General features: G+C 43.1%; 1 protein-coding gene across 1 annotated transcript in view; it reads right to left on the bottom strand.

Annotated features, from left to right (window-relative positions):
* Positions 1-2,649: 2,649 nt before the first annotated feature.
* The window catches only part of dner (delta/notch-like EGF repeat containing), a 333,612-nt gene continuing 323,553 nt past the window's right edge, over positions 2,650-12,708 (bottom strand). Inside the window, exons 11-13 of the mRNA XM_085989907.1 lie at positions 7,288-7,419; positions 5,470-5,716; positions 2,650-5,012 (exon numbers count right to left, since the gene is read on the bottom strand). Coding sequence (XP_085846033.1) covers positions 4,901-5,012; positions 5,470-5,716; positions 7,288-7,419 — 491 coding nt within the window. The 3' untranslated portion in view covers positions 2,650-4,900. The remainder of the gene's footprint in view (positions 5,013-5,469; positions 5,717-7,287; positions 7,420-12,708) is intronic.

Below are 12,708 nucleotides of genomic sequence, written 5' to 3' on the forward strand. Positions count from 1 at the left end.
TAACCGCCTGCTGCACCTGCATGCTTACCTTCAGCGACTGGTGCACAAGGACACCCAGGTCTCGTTGTGCTTCCCCTTTTCCCAATCTATTGCCATTCAGATAATAATCTGCCTTCCTGTTTTTGACACCAAAGTGGATAACCTCGCATTTATCCACGTTATATTGCATCTGCCATGCTTCTGCCCAATCACCCAACATGTCCAAATCATCCTGGAGTTTCTCGGCATCCTCCTCACAGCACACACGCCCACCCAGCTTTGTGTCGTCTGCAAACTTGGAGATATTACATCTAGTTCCCTTGTCTAGATCATTAATATATATTGTTTTGCTCAAAGGCACTGCACCCCTTCAGGTCAAGTAATTTGCACTGGTTATTTACCATCACTAACGGAGCGGGAAGGTGGGAATCTGTCGCTTGCATGACCTCACACCATACACACTGCCGACTGTGGAACAGGCAGATGTGCACAGTTGATTCAAATCACACTCGCTGTACATTGGAGTTCTGGAAAACATCATTACTGGAGCCATTCGCTTCAAATTGTGAACATGCTAAAAATTGCTGCAGAAGGCTCTTGTAGGAATGTCAAAATATGTCAGGTTCTTGATACAATTAGGAAAATTATAGTTAAGTATAATCACACATTATGTTACTCCTTGTAATGGGAAAACTACTCTATGTAAATAACATAGTTCCATGTGAGGTAGGGTTGTCTGTGTTTGAGGGGCTCTATGTGAGCTATTCTGCAACTCATATTTCCATTGTCTACATGATTAAAATTGGAATTGCTGATTTGATACTTCTACTAAAACCAACTGGGAGATTTGGACTCCCTCCACCCGGCAGGAAAGGGGCGATAGCAGGGTCAAAATGGAAGTGGTAGACTTAACGTCCCATTCCCGCTCTGCTGCCATATTTCCTAGGGCCTTCCATTTGGTGGCCAAGGTGCCTGCCTGAATCGGGCGGGAGCCTCGTTAATCTATACCCCGTCGCCATTTTAACTGCCTACTGGGCAGAGTGCACGCTCCTCAGTAAAACCGGAATGGTAGAAGAAACTCAAAAAAGTGATTGATAAAATTACTTTTTTGGGGTCTAGGGGGAGCAGGAGTACTCCTCCAGGCTCCATGAGAATAAAGTGGGCTGCTGCTGTCCCAAGCTCCGTTCTCCGTGATTGTAACGCACCCCGCTCCCACTCCACCCCAGCACCTACTACTTTCCCGGCCGGGTACGCCTCCAGTCCGCACAATAGTGTGCCAGTCCAGAGCTGACACCCAGCCCTGAAAATGGACTGGGTGTCCTGCTGCCACTATTTGCCGGCCACCCGATTATAAATCTACCCCACTGTGATTGACAGTGGGATATTGAAAAATTTTATCCACACAGCCCAGAGATCCCTGCCCATTAAAATTGATGGATGAAAGATCGTGTGTGTGTGTGTGATTTCGCCATCGGAGGTGGGATCGCGGCGGAAGAGATCATTGGCGGGTCCCAGTCCCAGTCCCGGCTCCAGCCACTCTGTGAAAAGGATTTTATGTAGATTTGGCTTGTTAAGCCCGCCCTGCGAGGTTCCCGGCCAATTAAAAGGAAGTGGGTCTGATTACGTCATTTGGTGATGCGTCATCAGCCATTTCCTTAAAGGGACCGTGGCCACATTGATTTTGGCAGTTGTGCTGTCAGTGTTCTGCAACATTGAGGTGCTGCAAACACTGACAAGCACTGCACAAAGGTGAACGGCTGCACCCAGGCTCCCGTATGACTCCCTCCATATGCTTATGGAGGGAGTCACAGCACGCAGGGAGATTCTCTTCCCTTCCAAGGGCGGAAGAGACCTCCCCAGGACACCAACGCAGCCTGGTTGCACATTACACAGGAGGGCACAAGCAGGGATGTGATCAGGATGACCTGGCTGCAGTGGCACAAACCTTTGTTGATCTCAGTAGATCACGAAACGTTACTGCAAATCCACACCCAATCTCATCCTGCTGTGCCACTCACCACATCCCCATCACTCTGCCTTCCCTCCAGTACTCCTGCACATCCTTACTCACACCAACTTACCTTGCACCTCCACCCATCCCTCTCTATCTACATTATCACTTCCCCATCTCACTAGCCACCCCTCACACTCATCCTAGTCCAATCATACCAACTGACAACACACAGGAGTAGGCACTTGTAGGCTGTGAAATGGTAGCTTTTATACCACTTTTGCAGCTGTCACCTATTTACAGCAATGGGGAGACACAGAGAACCTGGCCTACTAACCTGACGTGATCTCCGAACGACATGAACCCCATTAAAAAAGTGGTAAAATTGAAATAGGCTGGAAAAATAGTAGTTATCAAGCATTTAACAAGCATTTAACTATCTTAAATAACCTCCCCCACTGCTTGATGTCGGGTCTGTTCTGAAATCGCAGACCCGACACTTTGGAAACTTACATGGAGGTGGGTTCGGAGCGGGTTCCCAACTCGGTCAATCATTTCAATTTTGACAGCGGACCCGCCTCCAAACCCGCCCACTAAGCACCGGCAAAATCGCGGCCAATATGTGCTCTCAGGGGATGAGGTTTCGTGCCAGAAGTATGCAAGATTTATCATCTAATCTAAATAATTAAAAAACACAATGAACTGAGACCACAGAGATCTTTGCATTGCTAATAGGGTGTTTTTTTGTGTAAGAGCTTTATTGTTTCATTAAACATACAGCTTTGATGCATGACTTTAATGGAGCAAATCAAACAATCAGTTTCTGTCACAAACAAGCCCTGTTGACCAATGAGCACTTTTTGAAATTCAAGACACACATTACAGTTCAATACATTGATGGACAGCCCTCCCCCCACCACCCCACAAAAAAATACCAGCTACAGAAGCGCAAAAAACGACAAAAAACACACAATTAGTACAATAACATATTCCTAGCAGGAAAAACTGAAGCATATGCCAAAATGTTCAACTTGCACATAAAATACTTTTGCTTGAGGAGTATAATGTCACTCCTTAAACTTCATTGCAGCTTTAATAGGGATGCGCAGCAGTATCACATTTCAGAGGCCTCTTCATGTTTCAGTACAATATGCATTACTAAAATCTAGGTATCTAAAGAGTGAGTCTCTCAGCAATCTTGCCTCTTTTTAAAACAGTTATAAGGGCTTTCCGTTAATATTGAAGGGTAAACTATTTTGCAGGCAATTTACCTGATTAGTAATAAAAGAGCAGAATGTGGAAATTAGACATTAGGTTATTGCCCCACCTGGTGCTTCTGTTTTTTTTTCAATTCTAATTTATAGAATTAGTTCTAATTTATTAAAATAATAATAATGTGTAAACCATATTGCAAAGCTTTACTTTGGAAACAGATTAACATCTTTCTTCCCTGCCTGGCAGTGTGAGAGTGAAGCTTTTGGAGCAGGTTGGTCATGGGTTTGTTACATATCCATCCTGACTAAAAGCTCCCCAGGAACACAATACTGTCCAGTTAATTTCCTTTTGTTTATTCTACTCTGCATATGTTGATCTTGGGGGAATATTTTTGTTTAACCATTGTGTGCTGTTTTTATTGGTGGGGGAAGTGGCTGGGAAGAGTCGCTGAGCTTGGTATTATGATGGGAGCTGAATTAATATCAGTAGTGCTATAGCCATTAATTCAGGTTGCCTCTGTTTCATTTGTGTGTAATGTTAATAAGCTCCTTTATATCATCAGGGTCACTAACTTGTCTAAGTTTTGATGACCCATTGTTTAAAAGCGATTTTTTTGTTGTTGAAAATCTCTGCAGAAATAAATATTTAATGATACCAAATATTTGTAACTGATTTTGCGAAAAAGGTTTGGGTGACGAGACTCCCTCTTTACGGTAAATTCACTAAAACAAGTACCATAGCATGTAGAAATTAAGCTTCCATCTAAGCATTGAGCAAGACACATCCTAGCTGATTTTGATAATTATAATTTAAAGGGGTATTTCAGCATCAGGATTCCTTTTAACAATCAATCAGTTTCAAAGAAATGGCATTAATTTGAACCGTTCTTTGTTTTTCTGTTTTTTCAAAAATAACTTTAGAGTGGGTGCTGATTATATCAGTAGGGAACTGTTAAGGAAGAGGTACTGAGCCCAACAGAGAGCTGGTTAAATGGGAAACAGAACATTTCCCCACTTTTTTTTTGCATTCAATGTGAATCAATTCTTGGGTCTGGTACAGTTTCTATTTGGTGTAGAGTAAAGCAGGAGAGCACTGTAACACCGTGACACTTTCATTTCCCCATTGGCCATCCTTCTGGCTTTTCTGAATGGGACTGCCAACCTTGTGACAAATTGCAGGCAGTCTTGTATTTTGGACACTGGGAGGTTCACTTTGGACCATTTGAGTGTTTACACAGGGGACAAATTAATCGCCGTATTTAGTCCAGAACTCATACTCAAGTACCAGAGGTGAAAGGACAGTGTTGCAACCCTCTGTGTCACCCACTCTCTCAATAAAATTAGTTAAAGAAATGACCTATCAAAAACAAAATCCAAATTCCTACAAACTATGGTGCATTATTGTTTCACAGAGGCAGGAAAACACAAATATACCAACAACCAGGTTCTATAGCTTAGAGCTCTTATAGTTTCTGTAAATAGTTCACAATCTAATAAGATAAATATTTTTAAGGTCAGTAGCAACATTGAAAATATATTTCATTAACATAGCGAGTAGTTTAGAAACACAAATGTTTTTCAATTGAAATATACTGCATAAAATTGGTTTGTATGATCAACTACCAGAAAATGACCATCTAGCTCATAAAGCAAATCTCTTGCAAGTTTTAGCAGTACATTGTCTTAAAAATATTTAACGTGTGTGTGTGTATACTTTTTCTTCCCTTTATTATACCCATAAAAGATGAGCTGTGCTTTACAAATCTTTTGTTTTAATTAAAGTGACCAGCGGTTTATCATCAGGGCTGTAATCTTCATAGGCCACTGGGGTTGCATCATACATTGCTGGCCTGGCCTTCTTGCCAAACCTAAAACAACGAAACAAAGACAGAAAGTGAGGACACATACTATGACAAGAACAAGTAAGGAAGGGAAAACTTGGTGAGTTCAAGGGCGGGTGGGGGCAAACCATAACATCCCACACTAAAAATGAAAAATATTCATGTTTACTATAATTTACTTAGATTATGTTGAGATTGATAGCGCTGGGACTGACTAGAAGAGTATTGTGATTTACCCTATCTGCAATCATTGGTGACATTGCACGACTGTGCTGTTTATGCTTCTCTGTTTAAAAATTAAAAGAAAGGTGGACTTAAATACCAGTAATGAAGGAAAAGGTTTATGCAGAGTTATTTTTAAACCAGGTCCATGATTGTTTCAGTACTCAACCAAACAGTCACAGTGAGTAAACTTTTCTTCATGGAGTGGGGGGGAAATATTTTTTAAGTTACCATGGTGATGAATAATGTTGTACACCCATACCTGGCATGTCGGATCGAAGCTATCGCACTGCTGAATTCACTGTCAATGCTCCTGCAGTTGTAGAATTCTTCATAAGATGGTCTGGAAGAGCCCTGGTACTCGATGCGGCTAATGCGACAGATCCCCACGATCAAAATGATCAGCATCAGAACAAAGGCCACGCAGAGGGCTCCAATGATAATGTAGAGGGAGTGGCGGGGCATGTTATTCAGACTCTCCGCCATCCGATCAGACTTCCATTCCAGGTCTACACAAAAAAAGGTGTAGATATTCAAGGCAAAGCTACAGTCCTCCAGTCTATCCCTGATAATTTCTTCTGGTGCAAATTTTTTTTTGAATGATCCAATAATTTGAATTACGTAATATAAATAACACAGCAAAATGAGATTTTAGTGCTAAAAGAAATAGAATTATCAGTATTAAGAGAACATTATAAGATTTGTCAACACATTTTGTCATTTGTGCCTTTTTTGATCATCCATTCTGACCAAATCTCTCATCGCATCGAGCTTAAGATCAATGTCGTCTGCAGTTTGGGATTGGTATGGTGGATCACAAGAGGGCAAAAGATTGTCCCACTGAAATTTATCGAAGCTGGGCAAAATAGCCAGAATTGTAGATTGAAACAAAAAATCATTATTAGTTATCAACACTTTCTGGAGCTTGTGATTCTTTCCTGTGGAATAAATAATAAAGACATCTCTAACTGTGCTTGGCTGATCCCAGGTTTGTATTACAAGAAAAAAAGCAGGTACTCAAACATGGGCAACATACAATCCTTGCTGCTGTGTTAGTTGAGCTAAGACCGAAGCTCCTACTCTTACACTATTTGTCAATGTGGGCGCGTTGGGGGCGGGGCTGCTGGTTGTCGGGTTTCAGTCCCGCCCCCAACGACGTCCGGCCAACCCACACTATTTTCCCTTGATTGACCTTGTTATGCCCGCCCTGCGGGCTCAGCCGGCCAATTAAGGGAAACGGTGACAGAAGACATCAGCGTATGTCGTTTCATTTGTCGAAAATTTTTGACAGATGAATTGTCAGCGTTTGACAGCTTTGAGAAGCTGTCAAACACTGACAATCTCTGTTCTAAGGTGAACCCTTGCACAAAGACTCACCAAAACCTCTCTCCTTAGCAGAAATCAGATGGCCTGTTGCATCGGAGAATGCAGCAGCCATTCTGTCATCTCTGCCGTTGAGATGAGGCACCTCCGGATCCCCAAGGGTCGAAGCCTGCAGGAAGAAGCAAAGGTAAGTAAACTTTTTCTAACACTCACCTCTCATACTTACCTCTCCACACTTGCACCCATCACCTACCTCCACAGCGGACTTTTCAACCCCTCTCACCCCCGCAGACCCACTGCTTGCCTCGCTGACCCTGGCGAGGTTCGTGGCCATCGGGAAGCCCGCACTTGCAGGGGTAAAATGGGGATAAGCCTCAAAACTGCCTGTTAACTACCTGTTAACAGGCAGTTAATTGGCTCTAATCCCCTTCCCGCCTCGAGGAGATGGGTCCCTGCGCGAGTTGGGGACCTGCCTCCTGGGAAGATGGCGTGGAGGCGGGTTGGGAGCGGGTTTGGTACCCGCTCCCAGTTTCTGCCATTTTCCCGGCAGTCCCGCCTCCATATCCGCCTCCCCAGGGCTGGGAAAATTCCCCCCTAAGAGTCAGTGTCCTCCTACTTTAAAAGTGTTTGATACCAATTATTTTAAGACTTTTGGAATGAACGTGTGCTCAGGCAAAGGAGAGGACCACAGGTGCAACTCCTGATGAGGGCGAAACAACATCACAAGTGACGGATTCAAGAAGCCTGAAGTACTTACGGACATCGCAGTTAATACCAACCCAGCCATGTGGGCAGTGGCAGGTGTAGCCATTTGCTTGGTTCATGCATGTCCCTCCGTGATGGCAAGGATTACTGTCACACTCATTTATATCAGCCTCACATATCTCACCTGCACAAACATAAGAACGACAGGAGCCATGGTTAAATTTGGAAGAACATTTTGGAAAGTAAAGCTTTCCCCCTTCTCTGCCCATTGACAATGGAGTGCCTTGTGCATTGAGTGGTGCTGGAGTTTTGCTAAGTGGGAGAAAAATCATTTAAGTGTATTTTGTGAATTTTAGTGTGTTAAGAAGTCAATTATTTGAAGTAAGTTTAATTTTTTAAGGGTTTTTCAAACTCTTGGGCAGTTTAAACCGGAAGTAGAATCCGGGTATAAAAGGGGAGGGGCTAGTGCAGTCCACGGAGTGCCTTGTGCATTGAGTGGTGCTGGAGTTTTGCTAAGTGGGAGAAAAATCATTTAAGTGTATTTTGTGAATTTTAGTGTGTTAAGAAGTCAATTATTTGAAGTAAGTTTAATTTTTTAAGGGTTTTTTAAACTCTTGGATAGTTTAAACCGGAAGTAGAATCCGGGTATAAAAGGGGAGGGGCTAGTGCAATGCACGGAGTGCCTTGTGCATTGAGTGGTGCTGGAGTTTTGCTAAGTGGGAGAAAAATCATTTGTGTATTTTGTGAATTTTAGTGTGTTAAGAAGTCAATTATTTGAAGTAAGTTTAATTTTTTAAGGGTTTTTTAAACTCTTGGGCAGTTTAAACCGAAGTAGAATCCGGGTATAAAAGGGGAGGGGCTAGTGCAGTGCACGGAGTGCCTTGTGCATTGAGTGGTGCTGGAGTTTTGCTAAGTGGGAGAATTCGGATAAGTGGGAGGCGAGGGTGTGTTTTTTGCTCTGTTTTGTTCCCCACTCCCAGGCTTGGACAACACTGCGGAGGCGGAGCAGCGAGATGAGTCAACCAAACAGGCCCCACAGACAGTATTCAAGGAGGAGGTTGGTGATCAGCTGGTTGGTTGGTTTTCTTCTCTTCTCTTTTATACCTTTAAGTTGGTAAGTCCTTTGAATAGTGGTGTGACATTATCATCTATATCCGGGCAGGGTCTTCATAACTAATAATAAGACATTTAATTCATTATATAGAATGGAGCAGGTGATGTGTTACTGTTGCGAGATGTGGGAGCCGGTGGTCCCCATTGAGGCTCACGGTGATTACATCTGCGACAAGTGTTTGCTGCTAGAGGAACTCAAGTTCCATGTTATGGAGCTTGAGACCGAGCTTCAGACACTGCGACACATCAGGGAGGGGGAGAAGTTCCTGGACTCTGTTTCAGGAGATGGTCACACCTATGAAGTTAATTACTGCAGATGTAGTCCGTGGTCAGGGACAGGACGGTGTGACTACGAGTGAGGAAGGTACAGGGATCCAGGATGTAGTGTTGAAGGAGACGCAGCCCTTGTTCTTGTCCAGCAGGATCGAGGTTCTTACTCCCTGTGAGGGCGGGAGCGGGGACTGCAGGGAGGATGAGCAACCTGGCCACAGCACCATGGTACAGGGGGCCATTCAAGTGGAGGGAGTAAAAAGAAATGTTGTAGTGGTAGGGGATAGTATCATTAGGGGGATAGATAGGGTTCTCTGCAGTCAAGAGCGGGAGTCCCGAAGGCTGTGTTGCCTACCTGGTGCGAGGGTTAAGGACATCTCTTCTGGGCTGGAAAGAAACTTGGAGTGGGAGGGGGAGGATCCAGTTGTTGTGGTCCATGTTGGTACAAACGACGTAGATAGGACAAGGAAGACGGTTCTGTTAAAGGAGTATGAGCAGCTAGGGGTCAAATTAAAAAACAGAACTTCAAGGGTAATAATCTCTGGGTTATTACCTGAGCCACGAGCGAATATGGCTAGGATAAATAAAATTAAAGAGTTAAATGCGTGGCTCAATGACTGGTGTGGGAGAAATGGGTTTTGCTTCTTGGGACACAGGCACCAATACTGGGACAGGAGGGAGCTGTTCCGTTGGGACGGACTCCACTTGGCCAGTGCTGGGACTAGAGTCCTGGCGAATCATATAACTAGGGCTGTAGAGAGGGCTTTAAACTAATTAGTGGGGGGGAGGTTTCTAGAGAGCAAATAATAGAAATGACAACAGAGAAGGTCATAGACTTAGGTAGCAGTGGGGGAATTAAAAAACAGAATGTGTCAGGAAGGGACAGAAGGTATGGAGCAAAAAGTAAAGTACTAAAAAGGGAAAAAACAGGAACTAAGTGTTACAAAACATATTTGAAAGTTCTTTATCTGAATGCACGTAGCATTCGTAACAAAATGAATGAGTTAACGGCACAAATAACGACATATGGGTATGATCTTGTGGCCATTACAGAAACATGGCTGCAAGGGGACCATGACTGGGAATTAAACATACCAGGTTATTTAACAATCAGGAAGGACAGGCAGGAAGGGAGAGGAGGTGGGGTGGCTATGTTAATAAAGGAAGGAATCACTATAATACAGAGAAATGATATTGGGTCAAAGGAGCAGGATAGTGAAACAGTTTGGGTGGAGATAAGGAATAATAAGGGGAAAAAAACACTAGTGGGTGTAGTCTATAGGCCTCCGAACAGTTGCAACTCTGTTGGACGGAGTATTAATCAGGAAATAGTTGAGGCTTGTAATAAGGGAACAGCTATAATTATGGGGGATTTTAATTTACATATTAACTGGACAAATCAAATTGGGCAGAGCAGCCTTGAGGATGAGTTCATTGAGTGTATTAGGGATGGGTTTCTTGAGCAGTATGTAACTGAACCGACCAGGGGGCAAGCAACCTTAGATTTGGTCCTGTGTAATGAGACAGGATTAATTTAAAATGTCCTAGTAAAGGATCCCCTTGGAATGAGTGACCATAACATGGTTGAGTTCCATATTCAAGTAAAGGGTGAGAAGGTTGGATCTCAAACAAGCGTGCTGAGCTTGAATAAAGGAGACTATGAAGGTGTGAGAGCGGAATTGATTAGAGTGGACTGGGAAAATAGATTAAAGGGTAAGACGGTACATGATCAGTGGTGTACATTTAAGGAGTTATTTTACAACTTCCAAAAAAAATATATTCCACTGAGGAAAAAAGGGTGTAAGAGAAAAGATAGCCATCTGTGGCTAAGTAAAGTAATTAAGGATAGTATCCGACTAAAAACAAGGGCATATAAGGTAGCCAAATCTAGTGGGAGGATGGAAGATTGGGAAGTCTTTAAAAGACAGCAAAAAATAACTAAAAGATTGATTAAGAAAGGGAAGGTAGATTATGAAAGTAAATTAGCAAAAAATATAAAAACAGACAGTAAAAGTTTCTATAGTTATATAAAAAGAAAAAGGGTGGCTAAAGTAAATGTTGGTCCCTTAGAGGATGAGACTGGGAAATTAATGGTGGGAAACATGGAGATGGCAAAAACACTGAACAATTATTTTGTATCAGTCTTTACAGTAGAGGACACTAAGAATATCCTAACACTGGACAAACAGGGGGCTCTAGGGGGGGAGGAACTAAATACGATTAAAATCACTAAGGAAGTGGTACTTGGTAAAATAATGGGACTCAAGGTGGATAAATCCCCTGGACCTGATGGCTTGCATCCTAGGGTCTTGAGGGAAGTAGCGGTAGGGATTGTGGATGCATTGGTAATAATTTTCCAAAACTCACTGGACTCAGCAAAGGTCCCGGCAGATTGGAAAACTGCTAATGTAACACCCTTATTTAAAAAGGGTAGTAGGCAGAAGGCTGGAAACTATAGACCTGTTAGCCTAACATCTGTGGTTGGTAAAATGTTAGAGTCCATTATTAAGGAGACAGTAACGGGACATTTGGATAAACATAATTTAATAGGACAAACTCAGCATGGTTTCATGAAGGGGAAGTCATGTTTGACAAATTTGCTGGAGTTTTTTGAGGAAGTAACATACAGGGTGGATAAAGGGGAACCAGTGGACGTAGTGTATTTAGACTTCCAAAAGGCATTTGACAAGGTGCCACACAAAAGATTATTGCTCAAGATAAAAAATCACAGGATTGGGGGTAATATTCTGGCGTGGGTGGAGGATTGGCTCTCTAACAGAAAGCAGAGAGTTGGGATAAATGGTTCATTCTCAGATTGGCAACCAGTAACTAGTGGTGTTCCGCAGGGGTCAGTGCTGGGTCCCCAACTCTTTACAATCTATATTAACGATTTGTAGGAGGGGACCGAGTGTAACATATCAAAGTTTGCAGATGATACAAAGATGGGACGGAAAGTAGTGAGTGAGGAGGACATAAAAAACCTGCAAAAGGACATAGACAGGCTAAGTAAATAGGCAGAGATTTGGCAGATGGAATACAATACTGGAAAGTGTGAGGTTATGCACTTTGGCAGGAAAAATCATAGAGCAAGTTATTATCTTAATGGCAAGAAACTGGAAAGTACTGTAGTACAAAGGGATCTGGGGGTCCTGGTGCACGAAACTCAAAAAGTTAGTATGCAGGTGCAGCAAGTGATCAAGAAGGCCAATGGAATGTTGGCTTTTATTGCTAGGGGGATGGAATATAAAAACAGGGAGGTATTGCTGCAGTTGTACAAGGTATTGGTGAGACCGCACCTGGAATACTGCATACAGTTTTAGTGTCCATACTTAAGAAAAGACATACTTGCTCTCGAGTCAGTACAAAGAAGGTTCACTCGGTTAATCCCGGGGATGAGGGGGTGGTCATATGAGGAGAGGTTGAGTAGATTGGGACTCTACTCATTGGAGTTCAGAAGAATGAGAGGCGATCTTATTGAAACATATAAGATTGTGAAGGGGCTTGATCGGGTGGATGCGGTGAGGATGTTCCCAATGATGGGTGAAACTAGAACTAGGGGGCATAATCTTAAAATAAGGGGCTGCTCTTTCAAAACTGAGATGAGGAGAAACTTCTTCACTCAGAGGGTGGTAGGTTTGTGGAATTTGCTGCCCCAGAAAGCTGTGGAAGCTACATCATTAAATAAATTTAAAACAGAAATAGATAGTTTCCTAGAAGTAAAGGGAATTAAGGGTTACGGGGAGCGGGCAGGAAATTGGACATGAGTCTAGGTTCGGAATGGTCATGGTCCTGTGGGTAGTGGAGTGGGCCCAGGGGCCGTGTAGCCTGGTTCTGCTCCTACTGTGTTCTAATTCTGCTGGATTTCAGGAGATGGTTTTATTCCTGTTCCTGGCTGGGGTGGAGATCGCCTTTACAGAAGGTAAGTACTGTAGAAAATATAGGGACAGAGTGATCTCCTGGAAAAATATCGATCGCCTAGATGGGTCGGAGAAGAATTTCCCAGATTTTTTTCTCCCAAATTGGCCATTGGGTCTTTATCTGGTTTTTCTCCTCTCCCGGGAGATCACATGGGTTCGGGTGGATGCACAGT

The sequence above is a fragment of the Somniosus microcephalus genome, chromosome 6 (assembly GCF_052327205.1).
Source record: "Somniosus microcephalus isolate GS21.2 chromosome 6, FLI_Smic_1.0, whole genome shotgun sequence".
In the NCBI taxonomy this organism is placed as follows: domain Eukaryota; kingdom Metazoa; phylum Chordata; class Chondrichthyes; order Squaliformes; family Somniosidae; genus Somniosus; species Somniosus microcephalus.